At 46.7% G+C, this 24,425-nt stretch overlaps 1 protein-coding gene across 1 annotated transcript in view; it reads right to left on the reverse strand.

The window, feature by feature from the left end:
- Nucleotides 1-24,425, reverse strand: part of ADAMTSL1 (ADAMTS like 1) — a 796,153-nt gene that overhangs the window by 64,151 nt on the left and 707,577 nt on the right. Inside the window, exon 25 of the mRNA XM_086961466.1 lies at nt 21,485-21,674. Coding sequence (XP_086817592.1) covers nt 21,485-21,674 — 190 coding nt within the window. The remainder of the gene's footprint in view (nt 1-21,484; nt 21,675-24,425) is intronic.

Below are 24,425 nucleotides of genomic sequence, written 5' to 3' on the forward strand. Positions count from 1 at the left end.
GCCCGACTTACACAAAATGCAAAGGTAATCATTTGTTCTTTTTTATTCTACTTTTCTTGTGTGGACGAAGTACGAAGATCAATTTTTACCAGTGTTACGCAGCACTGACCAATAACTCACCAATTCTGACCGCAAAATGCAATTGCACCAAAGACCACACACCATCACAATATGTAATAAGGTCCTAGATTGCACCTTGGAACAAATTTCCACAACCATAAAAATATATCAGCACAAGGCAGGTCACTATCCGGCCCTCAGTGTGCCAAACGTGATATATGCATGCATAGGTATAGGTGAGTTAATCTTATACAGCTCAATCATCTAATTTCTTAACGTAGACACCAAAGGCTTTTTCACAAATACCCCTTTAGTGCACAAGTAAGAACTTGCTGTCTCAACTCACATGTCTGTAAGTGTCTTTAAACAAAGCAGCAAAAAGGACAGTTGCTTTCTTGGCAATACTTCAGAGAAAATATAGGTTTGACAGACATCAGCGCACTGCACCTGGTCTGCTTTCAGGCTTAGAAGAACGAGAGGATGAAGTTGTGTTGTACACAACTATGGTTTCGCTATCCCTACACTTTCCACCTGGCACAGCTCGTGTGCGACGCCTTGTGGCCTAATCTCTCAGGATTGAGGTGTCTCCCATTCATTGGCTGATGATGTGGTCGTCAGTGATTGGGTAAGGAGTGGGGCATTAACTGTCTTGGTATGTTGTGTATCCAACATGACCCCCCTTCTGGCAGCCTCCAATAGTTCTCTACATCTGGGCTCCTCCAGCCAAAGCATGCCTCCTGGCTTAGACAGCTTTAAAAGTGTTGCTTTTGAATTTCTGCACGAAGGCCAAGAGAGAAGACAACAACTACATTTGAAAGCTCACATCATGATTTTAATGATTGCTTAAAAACAGTCAGCAGAGGTTTAGAAAATGAACATAGGAAAGAACAGGTATTGGCAAAGCCAATATGCCTCGCCTATGCAAGAGCTATTGGCGTTGCCAATGTGTTTTAGACATGTTGTATACCAGGGTGGCTGCTGTTCAGCATGGCTAAAAGTTTGTGGCATAGAGAAGAGTGGCATGGAGTGGAATGGAGTAGAGTGGAGTAGCGTGGAGTGGTATAGAGTGTCATGGAGTGCTGTAGAGTGGAGTGTCGTAAAGTGGAGTATCGTCGGCTAAGTGGTGTGTTTTGTGGAGTGGAGTTAGGTGGAGAGTGAAGTGATGTAGAGTGGTGTTGTATACATCAAGTGGCTTAGAGTGGCACAAATTAGAGGGGCATAGAATGGAGGGGAAGAAAGAAGAAAAATAAAACGATAGGAAAGAAGACAGGAACAGCTAGTGCAGAGGCAGATGTTATAGTACAGCACCTTGAGGATAGCAAGTGATACGTATGTGCTTTTGCACTACAATACAATGCAGTGAAATGAAACAATGAACCTAGGCACAGGTAATGTTTGTAAAATTACTTTAAAGAGAATGGGGTATCAGGCAATGCAGAGAAGCAGACATTGCAGCTCGGTCCCTCTGTGCGGAACGTTCACTGTCAGCTGCTCCCATTTCCCACAGAACATGCCCGCACCAGCCATTCGATAGATGGAAACATGGAGAGAGGACTGCAGACGGTGAAATAGAATGACATTTGAAGATGGGCGACAAATTCTTCTTGTATTATGAGGCTGGTTGCTCAGCGTTTGTCACTTGTAGACTGAGGGGTCTTGATTTGATATGGTGTAGGAAAACTACTTACCATAGCAAGCACCAACCCAGCACGTGACAGCCTCAGCATACTCTCACTTGTCATTGAGATTCATTGTGAGTGTTATTTGTAGTGCATCTTGTGGCAGGCATGTTCAGAGCAGGCAGCCACGGTGCGGCTGACACACGGCTCACCACAAGCCTAGGACAGTGTTTATTGAATAGCACGCATCTGCTAATTTGAACCAGTGGCAGAGGTGCTGAGGGAAGAAGGCTCTGTTTTGTTGTGCTGGTAGTGCGGGGAGCTACCAAGTGTTCAGCTCAATAAATGCCATCATGCCCATGCTGTTCGAAACATGAGTGGGGCATCCGTGAGGTGGGCGCCATGCTGGAGGAGCACGCATCTTCTTACTTGACCCCGTTGCAGAGGTTCTGAGGGAACAAGGCACTGCTTTGTTGTAGCGCTAGTGTGGGGAGTTACCAAGTGTTTAGCCCAATAAATGCAGTCATGCTAACGCCATTCAAAACATGAGCTCTTTATCCGTGAAGTGGGCGCTGTGCTGGAAGAGTACTTATCTGCTTACTTGACCCAGTGGCAAGGGTGCTGAGTGAACAAGGCACAGTTTTGTTGTGGTGGTAGTGCAGGGAGTTACCAAGTGTTTATCCCACTAAATGCCGTCATGCCGTTCAAAACATGAGTGCGACGTCCTTAAAGCAGGCGCCGTGCTGTAAGTGCACACATCTGGTTACATGACCCCGCCGCAGAGGTGCTGAGGGAATACGTATCCTCCTGAGGCGGAAGCCGGGAGTTCTTTGTTGTTTATTTTAAAATTTGATGTCACTCTTATTTCCTGATTTTAAAGCACTCACTTGCTCTTTAGGACCCCAGGACTTGCCCTTCGAGCATACCGCACAACCGAGTGAAGGCTGGTAGCGGACCCAAACAAACAAACATTTCCCGGCGCCATCGCTGGCGAGCCACGAGGCCACGCCCACTCTGAGGCCACGTCCACCGCCACCCTGCATAAAAGCGCTGATCAATAGCGCTGCAGTTTCAGAAGCACGTATCCTCCTGAGGCGGAAGCCGGGAGTTCTTTGTTGTTTATTTTAAAATTTGATGTCACTCTTATTTCCTGATTTTAAAGCACTCACTTGCTCTTTAGGACCCCAGGACTTGCCCTTCGAGCATACCGCACAGCCGAGTGAAGGCTGGTAGCGGACCCAAACAAACAAACATTTCCCGCCGCCATCGCTGGCTAGCCGCGAGGCCACGCCCACTCTGAGGCCACGCCCACCGACACTCCTACCCCTTGATAAACATGTGCTTTCACCGTACGCGCAGCGGATGGGCGCAGCGGGCGCGCCTAAGGCAAGCCCGTCTGCGCCCGTCATCGCCAAGACATCGCCTCTCGCCTGTCCCCCTGGTCAAATCACCCGGGAAGTCTATCGCAACGATAGAGACTGCCTTCTCGCTCTAAATCTGGGAAAAAACTGCGAGAAGATATGGGGAAATGTTGGACAGACATACCTACACTGTAGGTCGTGCCACTTCTCCACACCCAACCCCGCTCTTCAAAGCGCCTCTCAGCTGAGTATAAACTCACCCCTCTCACCATTTTACAACTTAATGTGAGATCACTATGTAAGCACCATCAAGAGATCAACACCCTTCTACTTGAAGAAAACCCTGATATCCTTTTTATCTGTGAAACCTGGCTACATGATGATATGACCAGTATCATCAATCTTGCGCTGCCAGAGAGCTATCACATGAAGTCGATAAATAGAGACACCAGAGGAGGTGGCAGTGCTGTCATTTATAGAAAGCAATTTCTGTGCTCCTTCACTAAAGAATTTATTTCGAACTGTGAAAGCGCTCGCTTTAAGATCATAGCGGGCCCCCACTTTTCTTTATCTGGCCTCTACATTTATCGGCCCCCCGGTCCTTCATCTAAATTTATAGAAGCTCTCCTTGAAACGGCGATTTCCCTGGTGGTGAGCTCGGCTAACTTTACGATACTGGGAGACTTGAATCTCCATTTCGATAGGAATCAAGATCCCACTATTAAAAACCTCCTAGCCGACCTATCAGCCCTACAACTCTGCCCCCTGATCCAGGACGCCACCCACTCGGCTGGTCACATCCTAGACCCTGTTTTTACCAAACTCCCGGAGACTATAATAGAGACGCCCAAACCTATGGATTGGTCGGATCACTACTTAGTCAAATTTACGATACTGATTAAGGAAGTGTTTAATAAAGCTGAACCTACCCGTCATCTCAAAAGAGCATGGCACAAACTCTCAGCTAACGACCTACATACCACCATAGGAGAATTCCATCAAGAAGCACATACAAACATAAACACCACATATGCTGCTTTCTATGATTGGATTAATCAGGGATTGGATACCCTTGTACCTCTTAAATGGATTAAAGGACGCAGCTCTCCCTCTAACCCTTGGTATAACAACACCTTGAAAGCCATGCGTAAAGACTGCAAGACAGCCGAAAGAACATGGAGACGAGAATACAGTATCAAAGACAAATCTGCTTATCGACTCAAACAAAAGCTTTATCACAAAGCTATTTGTTCCGCTAGGGCCACTTTCTATGCAGAAGAAATTAATTCTAGTACCAACCCCTCCAAAGTTGTGTTTAAACTAGTAGATGAGCTGCAGAAAAATAGATCTCCCTCCTCCAGTGCTATTTCAGCACAGCAATGTGAGGATCTTGCCTCTTTCTTTGTGAACAAAGTACAAAACATCTACAAATCCTTTCCACGCTACTCTGCTATAGCTCTCAGCTCCCCTCCTCCCATTAATAAATGCACCAGGATGGAGCTTATACCGGAAATCTCTCATGAAGACCTAGCTGCACTTTGCAGGAAGGTCAAATCTGGTTCCCCAGCAGACCCCATGAGACCGGCCCACTTCTTAGAATCCCTGGATTTCTTTTTACCCTCTCTAGCATCTATATTAAATTTGTCCTTTTCCTCGGCCACTGTCCTGACTGTCTGGAAGCAAGCATGGGTCTCTCCCATCATTAAAAAACCGACCCTCGATCCCTCCAAACCGGAGAACTATAGACCCATTTTGTTGCTTCCATGGATTTCCAAACTCGCAGAGGCTCACGTTAACATCATCCTGTCCAAGCACATGGATCTAAATAACATCTTAGATCCATCCCAAAATGTGTTTAGGCCAGGCCATATCACTGAGTCTGCCCTCCTAGCCACGTCAGAACATCTTCGGACGATACTTGATGCCGGCCAAAGTGCTGCGCTGATCCTATTAGATCTCAGGGCGGCCTTTGACACGGTATCACATAACATTCTATTGTATCGTCTGAACATGGCAGGTATCTCGGACGGTGCATTGGACTGGTTCCGCTCCTTTTTGGAGGACAGGCCTTTTCGGGTGTCAGCCCCTCCATTCCTCTCCTAGTCCCACCCCATCGGACAGGGAGTACCTCAGGGCTCCGCACTCAGCCCATCCCTTTTTAACCTATATGTACAGCCGCTTGCGGCTGTAGCTAGAGAATGGGACCTCTCGCTGGTGTCATACGCTGATGACACGCAGCTAGCAATCACTCTTACTGAGGGTCCCTCTATCTCTGCAGCGAGGTTCAGGGATGGGCTGGCTGCCGTAGCCCAATGGATGACGGATAATTGCCTGCAGCTCAACGCAGGCAAGACGGAGGTACTGCTTCTTGGAAAGAATACCAGCTACTAGAATCAACACTGGTGGCCTCTGTCGCTAGGCACCATTCCTCCCCCCAAATCCCTGGTCCAAAACCTGGGCGTTTGGATGGACTCATCACTCAATTTCCAGCCCACACAAAAAGAGTAGCGGCCACTTGTGTGGGCCTGATGAGGAGCCTTAATCCCATACTCGGCTTCTTTGATTCCAAGGTTCGCCAAACGATTATACAAGCCACAATTCTGTCCCGCCTAGACTACGCTAACGTCTTACTCCTGGGCGCCAACAAAGCTGAGATTGCGTGTCTGCAGCGCGTACAGAACACCGCGGCAAGAACCTTGGTCGGACTTCCCCGTAGGTGCTCGGCTAGAGCCACAATACGAAAGCTGCATTGGCTGCCGATTGAGTCCCGTATCCAGTTTAAAGCTCTCGTTATGATCTTTAAAATTCTCAAAACTGGACGCCCAAAACTTCTCCGCCCTCTCCTTATACCTTACGTGCCACAGCGCAATCTGCGCTCTCTTGGCCAACATTTACTGACAGTTCCCCTCACAAAGTTAGCTCGCACAGGTGGGCGCTCCTTTAGAGTACTAGGAGCCAAACTTTGGAACAATCTGCCGGTGAACATCCGCTCAATGGAAAATCTGTCTGCTTTCCGGAGAGCTGTCAAAACCCATCTATTTCCTCCCCTTTAGGTTTCTGACTCCTGGTTTTCTGTTTTTTGTGAAGATTCTGTGGTTCTTTAGCGCCGGGACGCCCCTTTGCTGGGGCAGCTGTTTTGCGCTCTACCAAATTTTAACATAACATAACATAACATACCATTGGGCAATATTGCTGTGTAAAATCTGGGAGCCCCAGAGTAAACTATTTATGGGAGTGACAAAAGAATATGAGGGGCTCCGAGCTAACATCACGGAGGCTTGGACTTTGGAACTCCAAGACCTGGCGAGCTCGTACCTCTCCGTCGGCCACTCGAGGTGCCTTGGCTGTGGTCTCAAAGTCTCAAAGTCTTCTTGGCTCTGCAGATAATGGGCCAAGAGCTGCCACTTGCTTTTTCCTACAAAAATGGGGGGAAAAACACACAGTGCCATGCCTTGGATATTAAACGAGGGCGAGGCGCGTGTTTTTAAAATAAAGGCGTATGGCTGCCATTGGCTGCTTGCTTAGACTAAAATAAAGGCGCACAGCCGATATTGTTAAAGTATGCCACGCAGCCAATAAAAAGCATACTTTATAAATAAAAAGGTGCAAGTTGGGTGAGCATCGATTTTGAAAATATCATGAGAGGCTACCATTGCTAATGAAACAAGCATTGGAAATGCAATAGGTCTCGCATTAGGAAAGTTTGAGCAATTGGTATTGTAAATGACACTTTTTTTTATTTATGTGTTGGTTTTGAAAATAGCAAAAGTAATAGCTTTGTCAGTTACAATGTCAATAATTTTAACTTTCGCAAATGTGACACCTATAGCATTTGTAATGCAATGTGTGTTGTCTTTACGTGACTTAGATGTATTGATATTGCAAATAACAATGGCTTTTAATTTTGTAAATAATTAATACTTAAATAAAATTTATTGTAATTTATAAATGGCAATAGCTTAAACGTTTGTAATTTAATTTTGTGAAGATTATGTTCAGTGTATTTTATTGTGACGAAAATCCAAGAACATTGCATTTGCACCAGGCGAGCGCTGCCAGCACAGTGAAACACTGAGCAGCTGTTTCAAAGCCTCTCTGTAGTTCATTTGAAATGTGCTGCCCCCAAGGCAGTACGACTTTGTAGCTGCCATGAGGGCAGCGCATGCAACCTAATGGGGCACACTTTCCTTGTTTGCGCCTGGCACACCTGTTAGAAGATGCGCAGCGACGCATACAGGGACAGTTACAGTATATGTAATAGGGCCCCTGCTCCGAATTTCATGTGAATGCACTGCCCTGGGTGCAATGCAAGTTCACGGCTGCCCTGGGGGGCAGCGCATTCATTCTAATACACTGCACTTTTCTTGTTTGCACAGGTCGCACCTTTTGAAAGGTGCACTGTGGCGCAAACAAGAAAAGTGTACCGTATTTGTAAAACGGCCCCGGGACTGCAAACGTACTGTCAAGAAAACAAATCTAGTGCACAGGAAGCTGAAAAACTGGTTGTGCTACAAATTTACCAGAAATGAATAAACTAAGTCAGCAAGTAAAGTAATTAAAAGAAACAGGAGCCCTGTAAAGCTGGAAATATGGCGTTGACTTCCATAACCCGGACGGATGTAGCAAAGACACTCACTAACGCAAAGTACGGAAGCAAAGTTCCTACCGCAACACAAAACCTACAGAAGGCATGTGTGAAATCTTAAGACCCTTGAGAAGGTAGGGAGGGTGACCACTCTACATCCTTCGATTCATGTACCGCTGTTGCTTACAGGTAGCACTCAGTTGTTGTGGTGCCACTGCCACGTGTAAAGAGCCCATCAGGGAAAAGGATTGGGAGAGCTAGTCAAACGGAGATCCCCACCCCTTACTTCCCCTTCGAAATCTCCTCTTGTCCCACCACACACATGTTCACCGACTTGCCATACAAACACAGCCATCGAAACTCATTTAGTCAAACCATCCACTTATTTGGCCCTAAAGGATGCCATATTGGAATAACCAAGTAATTGAAGGTTAAAGGTAAGAGATGCTTAATTGTGAGCCAGTTCTCACAGAACATCTAACACATAACATCACGAATCTGACCCTTTGCTTAAACACTGTACGAAAACTTTATTTTACAGATTTAGTGGAAAGAGTATCACTGTAGGCTCAGTTTTGATTTTCCCATGGCACCAGCAGTACCGCACCCTGTACTGGGGAGACAACTCTTAAGTACCTAAATGGACTTAAAGGGGGAAGTTGCAGACAAATAATAGCCGAAGTAAAACAGAGGAACCTGCGTCTCTCTGAAATAAAGAAGTCCACACTCTTACCGAAGGCGAGACACCGCCAAACACAGTAGCGATCTTCAGCACGTACCCCCAGAGGAATGAAACGTAAAGAAACTCTAACTTACCCCTTTAGATTTACCTACAGCTGAGAACAGAGATTTTAAAAAAAGCAATTACAGAACAGCCGTCGAACCAGAGTTAACAAAACAAATAGAGGGTTGAGGAGAAATGCGACACGGCGGGCAGGGGAGGGGGCGGAGCGGGTAAAAAAATAAATAAACAAGACGGAGGGAAGAGAGAGAAGGGGAGGGGGGAGGAGAAATGCGACACGGCGGGCAGGGGAGGGGGCGGAGCGGGTAAAAAAAAAATAAACAAGACGGAGGGAAGAGAGAGAAGGGGAGGGGGGAGGAGAAATGCGACACGGCGGGCAGGGGAGGGGGCGGAGCGGGTAAAAAAAAATTAAACAAGACGGAGGGAAGAGAGAAGGGGAGGGGGGAGGAGAAATGCGACGTGCGGATGAGGGAACTGATGTGCACGCGCTTTTAAGCTCAATGCGCATGCGCATTGAGCTTATGTTATGTTATTAAAAATTTATAAAGCGCACGTACGCCCGAGGGCTTCTTGGCGCTGGTAAGATAAAAAACATAACAAGAGGTGAGTCTGCCGGAAGAGTTATTTCAGGTAAGCTTTTGTGAAGAGGTGAGTCTTAAAAGCCTTTCTGAAGGCAAGGAGGTCTTTACTCTGTCTGAGGGCTAGTGGCAAAGAGTTCCATAGGGTGGCTGCTAGGAAGTGGAAGCTGCTGCCGCCTTGTCTTTTTTTCTTAAAACGAGGAACTTCTAAAAGGTCTTTGTGGGCAGATCTTAGGTTCCGTGAGGGAACATATCTACCGATCAGCTGTCTGATAAATAGAGGTCCTTTGCCTTGCAGAGCCTTAAAGATAATGCACCCGGCTTTGAATTCGGCTCTTTGAGCCACGGGTAGCCAGTGCAAGCTCTCTAGGCCTGGTTTAATTGGTTCCCATTTGGGTACTTTGCAGATCAGCCTAGCGGCCTGATTCTGCAGGTACTGTAGTCTTTTGAGTTGTCCTGCGGGTAGGCCTAGGTATAGGCTATTAGAAAAGTCAATGTGGGAAAGGACTAGGGCCATGACTACCTGAATTAAGGCGGAGGGAGTGAGGAAATGGGCGATTTTCCTGATTTTCCTCAGTTGGAAAAATCCAGAGGAGACCACGGTTCCAATTTGGGATTTTAGCGAGAGGTCCTCGTTGATGGTTATCCCCAGGCTTTTTACAGTGGAAGATTTCTTAGGGGAAAGGCCCATGTCAGACGGCCAGAAGTTAGGGCTCCAACTGATTTCGCTCTTGCCGGGCAGAATCAACTCAGTTTTCCCTGGGTTTAATTTGAGGTGATTTGAGGACATCCAACTCTGGATTAGAGTCATAGTGGCTTGGAAGTCCTCCACCGCGTTAGGGGAATTAAGAACAAAGATGAGCTGTAAGTCATCTGCATAGTTGTATACAGTGACTTTGTGCTTTCTCAGGGCAAAGAGAAGGGGCCGCATGTACAGATTAAATAACAAGGGGGATAGTGAGGAGCCCTGGGGCACCCCACAGAAAGACTTCACCTTGGCGGCAGAAAAGGAGCCTAAACGAACCGACTGGGTACGTTCGGAGATGAACGATTTTAACCAGGCTAGGGCAGAGTCTCTGAGACCCGCCTGTTCGACACGGTTGACCAGAATGGAATAGTCAACCGTGTCGAATGCCGCGGACAAGTCAAGAAGTACTAAGGCTTGATGAAGGTTGTTATCAGCGTTGGACCTCAAGGTGTTCTGGACGGCCAATATTACTGCCTCAGTGGAGTGACCAGGCCGGAAACCTGCTTGGTTGGGTTGGAGATATTCCGTTTCCTCCACGAAATTAGAGAGGCAGTTGGTGACGTGCGCCTCCAGCATTTTCGATAGAAAAGGCAGAAAAGATATGGGCCGATAGTTCGTGAGGTCGAGCGGATCGATACCAGGCTTCTTGGTGAGGGGAATCAATAAGGCCTGTTTGAAGCTGCTAGGTACTGTCCCTGAAGTGAGAGAGTCGTTGAGCAGGGATATCATGCTGTTGGGCATAACTCGACCAATTTCTTTCATGATTTGGGGGGGGCAGACATCCATAGGGGATCCTGATTTGACTCTGGACAGTAGTGTCAAGAAAGTTTTCAAATCAATAAGGGGATAGGAATGTAAAGTTGAGGGATTGAAATAGATGTCATCCACTGGGGCGCATGATGGAAGTGTGGAGATGTTCTGCTTAATCGTTAAGATCTTATCACGGAAAAAATCATTCAGGGAGTTGCATAACGCTAGTGAGGGAACTACCGGGGGGGAAGTTCTATCGTCGTTGCAAAGGTCGTTCACTATCCTAAAGATTTCTTTTGACTTGTTGGTGGAGTTGAGGATTTTAGATGAATAGTAGGTTGTTTTATGGTTTTGTAGAGTTTTTTGGTATGTCTTCCTGGCTAAGCAGTATGTGGCCTTGGCCAGTGGGCAGTACTGGGAGCGCCAGGTTCTTTCCTTTTGCCTCACTTCCAATTTCAGTGTTTTTAGTTCGGGTGTAAACCATTTGTGTGCGTCCGGACTCCTTGAGCAGCTGAGATGCGTGGGGGGAGCATAGATGTTAATCGCTGCAGTAAGCCATTCATTGAGCCGGCTATCGGCCTCATCCACATTGTTGCTGTCGAGGGGGGGGGAGTTACCCAAGAAGTTGAGAAAGGCTGGCATATCCATAGAGGACCATTTCCTAATGGTTTTGCTGGATTGTAGCTTGAAGTGGGTTGTCTTATCTAGCTGGAAAGAGAAACTAATGCTGTGGTGATCAGACCAGCAGCAGGGTTTTATGTCAAATGCGGATAGGGGCAGGTTCAGAGACCAGATTTGGTCGAGGCTGTGGCCCTTCTGGTGAGTCTCAGTGTGGATGTGTTGTGTCAAGTTGAGATCACAGAAAAGTTCGCTCATCTCTGCAGCCTGGGGGTCCAACGATAAGTTGTCGAACCAGAAGTTTAAATCCCCAACCAGGAGTAGTTTAGGATGGTTAGTGACCAATGGTGCCAGTAGCTGAGCTAGAGTGGAAGGGAATGTGGCCATGGTTTGGGGAGGGCGATATAGTAGGACCAATACAAGTGAGCCATTGGGAGTGTCTATTTTGGCGACTATGTTTTCAGTATTAGATAAAGGCAGAGAGGGGAGCTGTCTGAGTTGGAACTTTTTATTGACGATTATAGCTGCTCCTCCCCCCGTTTTTCCGCCTGGGCGGAGTGCTGATAGAATGTAGTAATCTGCAGGTAGGGCAGCTAAAATATCCGGTAGTGAGTCCGGAGTGAGCCAAGTCTCTGTCAGTAGCAGCATGTCAGGTTGTTTGTCCATAAGTAGCAGAAATATATCTGATTGGTGCTTAATCATGGAGCGGGTGTTGAGATATATACACCTGAACGTGTAGGTAGAGCAGGGTGTGGTCGTGCGCATAGAGTACTCAGGAGCAGGGGCATTCATGAGGGTGGCAGGGTTGCCTATGCCTAAGTGAGAAATGCGTTTCGCTGCGTTATGGGGGACGGGTGGACACGTCGTGGCGGTTGGGCGCAGCACCTGTAGTTCAGCAGAAGTATAAGTGTAGTAGCCCGCAGGGTCCTTGGCCCCTGGTCCCGGACGCTCGCGGACGAGCGCAGACGAGCTTGCCTTAAGCGCGCCTTCGGCGCGCAATCGTCGCGCCCGCTGCGCTCGTCCGCTGCGCTTCCTACCAAGGCACATTGTTTATGCAGAATGATCAGGGCGTTGGAAGGGGCGTGTCCAACCGAGGGGGCGTGTCTGGTGACGCACCTCGCTCTCGGGAAATGGCGATCAGGGGGAGTGGTGGTCGTTGCAGCGTGAGCCCGCTGTTCTAGGAGGTTTCCGGTAAGTTTTAAAAAGCACAGAATCAAACAATTATTTACAAATGCTAAAATACGCTCTCCCGGCTTCCGCCTCAGGAGTCCTTTGTTAGTGTCAAGCCTCAGCGTGGGCGCGCACTATATAGGGATATGGCGAGGGGGCGTGGCCAACCGAGGGGGCGTGTCTGGTGACGCACCTCGCTCTCGGGAAATGGCGATCAGGGGGAGTGGTGGTCGTTGCAGCGTGAGCCCGCTGTTCTAGGAGGTTTCCGGTAAGTTTTAAAAAGCACAGAATCAAACAATTATTTACAAATGCTAAAATACGCTCTCCCGGCTTCCGCCTCAGGAGTCCTTTGTTAGTGTCAAGCCTCAGCGTGGGCGCGCACTATATAGGGATATGGCGAGGGGGCGTGGCCAACCGAGGGGGCGTGTCTGGTGACGCACCTCGCTCTCGGGAAATGGCGATCAGGGGGAGTGGTGGTCGTTGCAGCGTGAGCCCGCTGTTCTAGGAGGTTTCCGGTAAGTTTTAAAAAGCACAGAATCAAACAATTATTTACAAATGCTAAAATACGCTCTCCCGGCTTCCGCCTCAGGAGTCCTTTGTTAGCTTAAAAGTCACGAGCACTGCAAGGAATCGCCACGATTCCTTGCAAGTAGTTAAAGAGTGAATAAGCCCCCATAGTCTCGCAAGCTCGATGCGCATGCGCATCGACAGGCGAGACCTAAAAATGAAGCGCTGGGTGAAAACAAAAAAATTCAAAAACTAAAGTTGGGCGAGCTGCGCGGCCACCATTGCTAAAATCCAAGCACAACATCCTGGGCTGCAAAAAAAAATCATTACGTTGCGGGGAGCATATCAAGCCTGCAACAGCAGGTAGGAAACAAATCATGTAAGAAAATAGTGCACACAGACTGTAAATAAAGCATACGGAGTAACAACACATGTAAGAGGGCTGTCCTTATGGGAGGCTACAACATGAGAAATGGAAGTACTAAGGCGGGACTACTAAGCTGATTAACACATCAAACGCCACCATTTACAAAGGACAGTAACAGGAGCCAATTGAAAAGATGGGAAGAGCTTCAAGTTCATACCTCAATACAGCAGGTCTCGAAGAGAAAATGCAATCGCTGCCTAGGCGATACCTAGAAAAAGTTACACTGTGCCTAATAGAGATGCTAGGATCAGGTTAGAATCAAATGTCTTCACAACTCTCCGTGCTCCACTTCCAGAAGAGGGGCATCCCAGCTTTATTCCTAGACGACACACAGACGTGTCTATAAACCACATCACTGAGGAGATGGAGGGTTTCCCATCACTCAAAAATCGGAACCATGCCAAAAAAGATTACACTCTACACTCAAATACAAATGCCAGCTTTTCCAAAATCATAGCTGGTTTTCCTTCAATACCTTCAGGCTATTTTAGGGAGGTGTTTCTTTTGAACTAAGAAGGAGTAAAACAAGCTGCTTCTGTCATATTGGTGTGATTTCCTTAGTTGTTTATAGAATAGGATTTTATCCTAAGTTCTACCCAGCACTTAAATGCAATGACTCAGGAGACGTTTTCCATTTAGTCTGCAATACCTGAATACTGCCTTATAGTAAGAACCAACTGAATGAACCAAAACGGGCAGTGGCACTTGTGCGAATCAGAAAGGCTTAAATCACCACAATTGCAAGACCTTTGAAAGATAGTAAATCTATGAAAGGAAGATGCTGTCAGACACAGGCGGAAACAGGTAAACATACAATTATGAATCATTTGACTGAAAGTTACGTAGCCCATCAAAGACAAAAAAAGGATTTAATTCTTCTGAGTAGAATTTCTGGCATGTGCTTGGAAGCTAGATTCAGTTTAACTAAGGAAAGCCTATTCCTGCTAGGTTTGTGCTCCTATGCATGCAGGTAGACTAGGGAAGAGGCTAATTAGTTGGGTAATGCTAGCTTATACGAAGAGGAACTGTATATGGACCAGAAATGAGTGCATGGAGGCGGATCTTTGCTGGCTTGCATGAGTCCTCACTTACTAATAGAGAGGGTTGAGGTAGTCAGTAGAAGCACTGCCCTATCAGTGGGCCAAACAGGGATTGGGGCAGCAGCATGGACTAGGCACATCCATTTTGAGGTCTTGACAGCTCACGCATACACTTTTGCTTGATAGAGATATTGTGTTCTACAAGGGGCCTAGAGCCCGCCCTCTGCTTACCATTCATTGGCTTCACTTTTATTCTTATTTGTTGCCTCCCATTTGGCCAGAGCGCGCTGGCTTCACTTCCTCTGATTTAGTGTGCCGCAAGCACCAAGTACGGATTGCTTTATCTTGATTAGGGTCCTTCTGCTGCTGTCGCTGTGATTCAGGTGCTTTTTTTTATTCTTGCTCTTGTGTTGCTTCTTCCCTTTCACCCCCACCCTCCTGTTGAGCGTATTGGTTTTTACCTCCCAGTCCATGCCCTCCCGTTGTTTTATTTTTATTTATTTATTTATTTGCGGTATTTGAAGAGCGCGGCACTCATCCCAAGGGATATCAAGGCGCTTATACCTGGACTGAGACTACCGCCAGTTAGCTCTAAGGCGGTCCTTAAAGTTTGGGAAAGAGGAAGGTTTTTAGTTTTTTACGAAACAGGAGGTAGTTAGTGGTAAGTCTTAGGTCTTGAGGGAGCTCATTCCATTTCTTTGCTGCCAGGTAAGAGAATGAGCGACCCCCGGTCCTTGTTTTATATATGCGTTTAGTTCTGGCGAGGGCAGACTGGAGTGAGCGCAGATTTCTTGTGGGGACGTAAAATTCAATCTTCCGCTCGAGAATCGTAGGACCTGTCGTAGGACATGTCTTTGTGTTGCTTATTTCCTCTTACCCTTCACCCTCCTCTTGTTTGTGCTTATTCCCTCTCTCTGCCTACCCTTGACCCTCATGTTGTCTGTGTTGCTTATTTCCTTTCACACTCCACCCTCTTGTTGTCAGCGTTGTTCCCCACCCACCATAAGAAATAAAAACACTATGATGCAGCTAGCACCAGCCACATCATAGTGATTTTTTTCCCTATCTCGCTGCCCGTTCTCATTGTTGTCCTTGTGCCCTTACCTCCCACCCTGCTTCCTATTGACTGCGTGGCTACCCCCTTCCACCCTACGGAAAAACGCTATGACCCAGCAAGTGTTGGCCACGTCATAGCACTAACATTTAGCCATGCTGCACAGTAGCCACACTTCTGTACAACATGGCTAAAAGACATTGGAAAAGCCAATAGCTCTTGCATAGACGAGACCTATTACCCTTGCCAATGCTTTTTGTCATTTGACCTTTCCTCTGCTGATATTACTGCCTTCGCTATGATAACCAATATACTTTTGACAGACCTGCTTTTTTTCTCTGATGACAATCTTCGGTCTGTGAACTGTTTCTGGCAACACAAAATGCAATGCACACATAACACACAATTCAAGCCAGCATCCACCCACAAAACTGACACATACAAACACATATTCACATACACACACATATGAATATATACACATTTAGGCCCACATACTGTCCCCCCACCCACAAAAGGGCAGCCTCCAAAGCCTAAGGCAGCATAACACAAATAGACTGGTGTGGAGGGTGGGATGAGATAGGAGTCTCCTGTGTGGAATAGCCCTCCTAAAATTTCGCCTATGGGGAGGTATGCAGTATAAAGCTATTTTTGTGTCCATTTCGGATGAGTTGATGGGAGCATGGTGCAAAACTGAGATGCCCCCCAGACTCAGTAACATCTTTTCTTTTGCAGCAGGTAAGAAAAGTGGGAGGAAGAATGGTTATACCCACGGACAGATTTTTAGTGTGCCTGTAAGAGCAGAGGTGTTTCTCACAGTGGTTTCCGGTCCTCAGCATCAGCACTTATTCATCAACACTGGTGCTTTTCATGAGCACCAGTTAAGGACACATTAATTTATGTTAGGCGCGGGGAGATTAAATGATTTCCCCCGAATCACAGGATGTTGAGCTGACGCTGAGGCTCTAACCTGAAGTCGGCCATTCTGGCCATTATGCCACACCCTCTCCCCACTTTCCTGGTTAGTAGTTGGTTCTGTTTTAGGCGGCGCGAACAGGGGCAATGGGCTCGTGCAAGCTGCCTCCTGATGACAGCCCGAGGGCACTTATTTTTTTTTTTACAAATTAACCACTGGTTGCTCATCGAGGCTTTGCCGTGCTTTACAATACAGGGGCGCTTGGGGAGCCCGAGCATGTTTCCAAAATCTAGCTCAACCAGAGCTCACTGTAAAAATATTATCCATTAGAAACAGAGAGTCTTGAGAACCCAGAGGACAGATAAAACCTAAAGCTGAAAAGCATTCATCACTGTTTACTTAATATATGCTGACTTCCACCACCCTTCAAAACAGGGGGAAAAGCTGGCGCGCCTCGTGACGAGATTTCATCAAACGGCGCGGCAGGTTTGGATTTGTGGTTTACGCCTCTCCTCTCAAATCCCCGAGCTTCGCTGACATCAAGGCTGGCAGGATTTGTATCTATTTATTTTCTTTAAACAATTCGTACATTTCAGGAACGTTTTAAGAGCAGTGGCAGGGGAGCAAGGGAGAGGCAGCTGAAGAGGAGGGGACAAGCCAGGCTGAAGGACTAGCTCGCGCCTCAGGACCTGATGAAGCGCCATTAATCATTCTGGTGGAAAAGTGCCCATCAGAACAACCCGCCACTGCTGGTAATGAACGGGGTGTCACTAAAGTTGCCTCCTATCTCTCGTTGCCTCAGCTGTTTCTCATTACATGTACCCCGATAAAATGGAACCGTGTGTGGAAAAGGAGCAGCAAGGGCGTACGACCAAAGCAAGATATAAACAGTGGCGGCTCCTCCACTATGGCGGAGGAGCATCGCCCCACTGCTCTGCCAGAAAAGTTAAAACAAAACGAAAATTCTAATAATCAGCGTTACTATCATTTTAGTTTTGCGTTTCGAGGGGCGGGGCTAGACTGGCAGAGCGGGGCCAGGAGGAGGAGTGGTGCTCCCTTCTAACTGCTTCCTTGCGGCGCACATTTCCCCGCTGTGCTGGCGAATTCGACGCGTGCGTAAATCGGACGACCCCCAGCCGTGCGACGCACACGTTCACCGTGCGTCAGACCGCCGTGGGCCGCCTGACGCACGGAAGAGGTTAAAGTGTACATAACTGTTTGGCCGAATGTTGGGCCGACCATAACAGTCATGCATACTTTGCATGTTCTGCACCCAAGTTTCATTACAGCCTGGGTGCAGAACATGCCCAGGCCCCCATTCCCTGTGTGAGCGCCGATCCACGGCGCCCAGCCCAATCACAATTGGCTAGGGGAGTCAGGAGCCTGGGTGCTTCCTGCTTCGGAGGAGCGAAAAGCAGCGAGAGCGGACAGAGAGGCACATGGCCGCCCTGAAGGTAAGTGTTTTTTTTTGGTTTTTAATAGACACCTACTCCCTGCTCCCCCCACACCCCACAACCAGCCACCTCCGGTAAAAAGCGGCTGCCACTGTATATTTAATTTTTAAAAAGAAAAACTGTTGATGCAGCAACATGTGGAGGCAGGCCGGAAGTGCTGAGGAACGTTTCAGGCAACCTTTCATTGAACAGATGTAGCGGAGTTTCTTCTTGCCCTGTATACAAAGAGGCACTTCCATTAAAATCAAATGCAGAGAACTCTCCCTCCACCAAACTTGATCTCTCAGGGAGCGAGTGCCTTATCTTCTATGGTTCTAAGAAGTAGGTATTTCTCCGCAAATATCAGCTCCAAACATGGCCGCCTGTGGCCATGTTCACCACCCAATTCTATTCTGAATAACACAACTTTAACTGAAGTGCATGAATGTCAAACAGGGCCCTCCTGCTTTATTGATTCTGAAAAGAAACGTGCAGTTTCCTCTCCTTGGCTTTGCCTTTTTTTACTTGAACATTTTCTTTTAGAGCCAATGGGGGCGTACCAAAGCCGCCGCACCCAAGCTAAATTTGTCTAGTCTGCAAGCACCAATATAATAGACAAGGACATCAAATGGTGTGAGTTCCTACAAGCTAGGTCCCTTCCTCGTCATACCTCGGACATATGGGATCTTCTCGCGCACTCCAAGATCTCTTGCTTATTTCTAACTGAGACTTGGCTGGGAGTGGGCTCGGAACCCGACATTGCCTGTTCTGTCCCCCCTAACTATTCCATCTTACGGAGGGATAGAACTGAGGGAAGAGGCGGTGGGGTGGCTCTGATAGTGGACAAGGTCTTTGATTGCTCCTCCTTTGCGGTGGACAATATTGCCGGATGTGAAGCCTTAGGTTTTACACTCCATCCATCGGCGTCCCAGACCTGTACCGGAATTCTCCTCTATAGACCCCCTGGTCCCATCGGGTCCTTTTTCGAGGACCTACAGTCGGCCTTATCAGTACCTTGCATGCGTTCTGCGCATTGCTTGTTATTAGGCGACTTAAATTTGCACATGGACTGTCTAACCGATGCTGAAGCTACCAAACTCCGTGATATCACGGCGATGTTAGGGCTAGCCCCTTTTATCCACAGCCCCACTCACGTGAAAGGCCACACATTAGATGTGATCTTTTCCTCCAAGCCTATTGAGGTGTCCCCTCCACTCCCGGTCCTCTGGTCAGATCATTATCTGATAATCTTTGCCTTAGTGTTTGAATCTAAGCTTAGCCAAAGGGCTCTGAAGGAAGGGTCCCGGCAATCTAGAGCCTTCCACCTAGTGACAGCAGATATGCTCTCCGATGCTCTCTGCCAATACCCGTGTCAACTCACAGGGGTTCTGGAAGCCGACCTAATCCTGGTCCAGAACTGGATGCAGGCAAGATTCGAGGAGCTGGCCCCATTGAAGCCTGCTAGAACAGCACCTCATCTTAATTCTGCTCCTTGGTTCTCTTCCACTTTACGTACAATGCGACAAGACTGCAAAAAGTTGGAAAGGCGGTGGCGGCGCAAGTACGATCTTGTGGAGAAAACGAAATACCGCGACGCGATAAAGTCATACTATAAACAGATTGCCGCAGCCAAAAAGAACTATCTTGAGCAGAGAATTGACAAAGCCGATAATACGAGCCGGGAACTCTTTAGGATTGTGAAGGAGTTTGTCAATCCTGTAGTAGGGACCCCGGTCCATTCACACACGGAAGAATGGATCAAACAGCTCGCCGACTTTTTTGTGACTAAAATCTTAAAGATTCAGGACACTTTTCCATCTGTGGATTCCCGAACGGCTGACGCTGTGTTAGGGGATAAGTCGACCTATTTAGCTCCCTCACAGGCTGAATCTGGGCCTTTACTATCTGTCTTTCCCCAGCTGTCCTGTGAGACATCGCTTGAGCTGTTATCCCGGCTGCAATCTGGCTCGCCTCTGGATGCTTGTCCGGCGAAATGCTTGGGCAAGGTGGCCTCAGCGTTGAACATCTTGCTGAACCCCCTGCTTAATCTATCATTGAGTTCAGGGGTGGTTCCACGACAATGGAAACACGCACTCATTCTGCCGCTGATTAAGAAGCCTCTGCTCGACCCCCTGCAATGTGCTAACTATAGACCAATCTCCCTCCTCCCTGCTCTGGCGAAGGTGTTGGAGAAACATGTTCAGCATACTCTGACCACCTTTATTGAGAACAACAAACTGCTGCATGACTCCCAGTCCGGCTTTCGTGCGAATTACAGCACGGAGACGGCTCTGGTAGAGGTTACCGACGCCATCAGGGAGACGCTCGATCATGGGGGAAAGGCTATGTTAGTCATGTTGGACCTATCGGCGGCGTTCGACACCGTCCCACACGCAGGTCTCCTCTCAAGACTCAGGGAGATTGGTCTGCGAGGGACGGTGCTGGACTGGTTTCAATCCTTTCTTGCCGACCGCCGACAGGTGATCTGGGCTCCGCCGTTCTCGGCCGAAATGCCTTCGCTGGAGGTGGGGGTGCCTCAAGGTTCCATCCTGAGCCCCACCATCTTCAACATATACATGGCCCCTCTAGCGGAGGTAGCGGAGGCGTTTGGGGCCCGGGTCATCTCATACGCTGATGACACCCAGCTCTTGTTCACCTGCAGGAAGGGAGAGGCCTTCAACGGCGGCAGAATCAAGGACTGTCTGAGCGCAGTCTTTGCGTGGTTTCAGCGGCACAGCCTGAAATGCAACTCAGACAAATCTGAGCTGCTCTTTTTCGGCTGTGCCCCTGATCCGGGCTGGAAGACATGGTGGCCCCAGGACATGTTCCCCCCAGAGAAACCATCTTCTCAGGTAAAAAATCTCGGAGTGGTGTTTGACGATGATCTATCCTTCCGTCCACACATTCTGGGATTAGCAGGGAAATGTTTCAGCATCCTCAAGATGCTTAGGAAATTTCTTCCTCTGCTCTCACTGCAGTATCGTAGGAATGTAGTCCAGGCGCTTGTGGGCTCCCGCCTGGACTATGCTAATGCACTCTTTGCAGGCCTACCTAAGTATCTGTTATCCAGACTGCAGATTGTCCAGAATTCGGCGGCCAGAGCCATCTATGGGCTGCCCAGGAGAGCTAGCGCCTCTGCGCTCCTGGCTAGGCTGCACTGGCTGCCAATTTCGGGGAGAATCAGATTTAAACTCCTCACTCTGGCATTTAAAGCCCTCCATGCGATTGGCCCTAACTATCTGAGGAAGCGTATTGCTTTCTATGTGCCGCGGAGGTCGCTGAGGTCGGCGGACCTGGCTAAAATGGAGGTGCCTGTGGTCAAACGTGTTCGGATGGGAGGTCGTTCCTTCCAATACGTGACAGCCTGCTTGTGGAACGAGCTCCCACTTTCCCTTCGGAAAGCGAACAACCTCCTGGCTTTCAGGAAGGAGTTGAAGACTCTGCTCTTTACCAAGTAATCCGCTGTGACTGTAGTAGGTTTTGCCTTTGGTTTCCTGTTTCTCTGGGCCTCTTTGCTAAAGCGCCGGGACACCCTTTTGGGGTAGCCGTGCGCTCAAAAAGTTCGGCTTAACATTAACATTAACATTAACAAGCGCCACTGGGCAAGGAGAAGTTCGTTCTAGTTAATATATTTTGGACCTGGATGGCAAAATTCTCACAACCATGTCTACAATCACATTAAGAAAGAATCTAATGTTCTAGATCAGTTCACACTTCAAACAATCCTTCAGCACCTATCAAAGGTTCAAGTACCCTGAGTATGCCCAACTGACTTTATTTACAATACTTAATATGAGATAACGCACCAAAGCTAAAAGTGTCTTTTCTTGGACTAGATTTCAGAGGATTTAATCATATCAATGAGGTGGTACAAACCTTGCTGGGCAGTCTCTTCTATTACAAGCGAAGGGCTGAATGGCCGGCTTTGTCTTCTCAGCGCAGTGAGATGTGTTGACCTCCTTGTGGCCCAGCATGCATCTCAACTGGGGCTGCTGGAGACCTTTGTTACCACAGGAAGCAGAACAGGCCATGAAACCACCCACTGCCCACTGGTAGTCTACTGTAGCTGAAAAGTCAAAAAGAAAGAAAACAATTAATAAATTGCAAATTATATTCCACAGCTATCTAAACGCTAAGTCCTAGCAGTTTCACACACACTTTTTAATAAGCCACTTATACTCTCAGGGCAGTTTTGGGGGCCTAAAGAGTAGATGGAGACATTTTTCACTATAGACTAAGAAATTTGAATTGCTAAATTCCTACATTGGTTTTCAGGCCACTAACATATCTTTTTTTGTAATAAACTGGGTGGCAGAAAAAAATCTGGAAGACAGTTAATTTTTAAACGAGTGAATTAATTGTCGGTTTTAAAAATAAATGACTATAGCACATTAAAATATTTGAGAGATTTTCTATCTGCACCATTTATTTCCTGTTCAGTTACCTGCTTGGAATAAAAGAGGTTTCACATGTTTCGATCCAAAGTGATTTATTTCGACACAGAATCTGTGCTAGGACTTGCTGGGAAGGGGGGGTGTTTGGCAACTGAGCATTTAAAATACCTGAGGGCAGATGTACCCTATTTGAAAATTGGGTCAACAAAATATTTTACAATTGAAAATATGTGTTTGGTAAGAGAATCTGCAACATATATCGGCATACGGAAGATGTAGGTGGAAAACAAATCTGCAAAAACAATTGGCCTGGACAGGACGTGATTGGAAATTGATTCTGTGTAATATCTCATTGTAGAGGACATGCGCTTTGGCACACCGATCTGTATAATATCTCAGTGTATATGGGATATGTTTGCAAGTGAATCTATTCAACATCTAGGTGAAGAAGAAATGCGTTTCTCAAGTTATTCCGCAAAATATCCGGGTCTACAGTCTTGGTGTGCTTGGCAACTTAATATGTCAGTGTGACTACAGGCGCCATGTGGTACTGTATGGCCAGCTTTTGAAAAAGGTTGCTCCACGATGCCAACATATCCATTGTACATTTCTTCAGAGATCCCCACAGCTTTTTATAATTGAGAAGTGCTAGCATCATGGCACCATCATACAAATGCCTCTAGTATTGAGGCAGAACATTTGCCTACATTTTCTTGATTCCTTAATAAAATGCGGTGATTTTCCTGAGACATGTGGGCTAGGACTCCACTCCTGTTAAATACCATAAACTTTAGAACAGAAAAAAGGCTTTATTCAGTAACTCCCCAAAACATAGTTTTGCTAAACCTATTACAGTATCTGTCCAAGTAGGACAAAGAGGTTTGTGGTGCCAAAAGACCCCTTTTTGTGGTGCCTGCTACTGGTAGACTTGCTAACCACTCAGGAGTGTCCTGTCTGGACCTTGTTCCTTTGGTGTGTCTCTGTCAGTTTTGTTGCTACGGTGATGTAGTCGGTGTTGTATATGTAGCAATGATTGAACCCGTCAGTGCTAAGCATCAACATGGCTTTATTGTGATTTACATCTTACATGCTTGGCTGACGTTTCCTGGCTGTCTGTAGGCATGCGTATTGGTGACGCAGTAGCATCACCACGTATTTGCGATTCATGACATGTTAACCTGTCTCCTGCATAAATGCGTCTCACATGATTCACAAAACGATTTACATATGACTTATTCATTATTTCACACATTACCTCATACATTATTCTATGTTCTGTTTTATACTTAGGGCTAGTAAACTGGATGAAATACATATCTTGATTAAATCTTGGGTAGCATATGTGCATTTTAAGATTATTGTGAGCAGGCTCTGTGCCTTACTCTATTTTAAGATGAATGTAGTATTTCTACTTACAGTGCATAAACCTTTATCTGTTCTAGATTCAGAAGTCGTCGGTTTGAAGATCGAAGAGTAGCAATTAATTGATTTACACACAAAAGGGTCTAGGATATGAAACTGCACTTATTTAATTAATGGGAAATTTTGTAAAAATGTGGTGCATAGACCAAAGGAAACCGCACCCTTTTGGTTGCCTATGTTGAAAAAACCTTCCACAACAGACAAATACAAAAATATTTTGGTCCGCACACAACAACAAACAGGGAGTTCGTTCAACAAATAAGATAGTTCAAACAGGTCTTTGTTCCTTGAATATTATTTTCTTTTAGTTCTTTTCAGTAGCCAACACGTTATGCCCTATTGAAGGGCTTCTTCAGGGCTACAAGACATAGATAATATACAAAACATTCTTTTAAAACCATATTTATAACTACATTTGCTCAATTTAACTCTATTTACATACTTACATTATTCACAGACAGAATCAATTTGCAGATTACGAGACCATAATCTTTGTACAAGCACAACATTACAATGTGTTGATACAATAAGTTTCCTATACTGTCTGGCTACTATCCATTAAGTGTGAAAGCCCCTGTACCAATAGAGATTAACTGTTATATCACCGCCAGATTTTGTATCAACAAATTGTAATGTTGTGCTTGTACAAAGATTATGGTCTCGTAATCAGTGAATTGATTCTGTCTGTGAATAATGTAAATATGTAAATAGAAGAGTTAAATTGAGCAAATGAAGTTACAAATATGGTTTTAAAAGAATGTTTAATGTATATTAACTAAGTCTTGTAGCCCTGAAGAAGTCCTTCAATATGACGAAATGCGTTGGCTACTGAGACGAACTAAAAGAAAATAAAGATTCAAGGAACAAAGACCTGTGTGAACTATCTTATTTGTTGAAGGGACTCCCTGTTTGTTGCTGTGTGCGGACCAAAATATTTTTGCAGTAGCAATTCATTGGTTGAACAATGATGTTGAGCACCTGCATGGCATGGGAAACTAAGG

This window comes from Lissotriton vulgaris, chromosome 3_1 (assembly GCF_964263255.1).
Source record: "Lissotriton vulgaris chromosome 3_1, aLisVul1.2, whole genome shotgun sequence".
NCBI lineage: Eukaryota > Metazoa > Chordata > Amphibia > Caudata > Salamandridae > Lissotriton > Lissotriton vulgaris.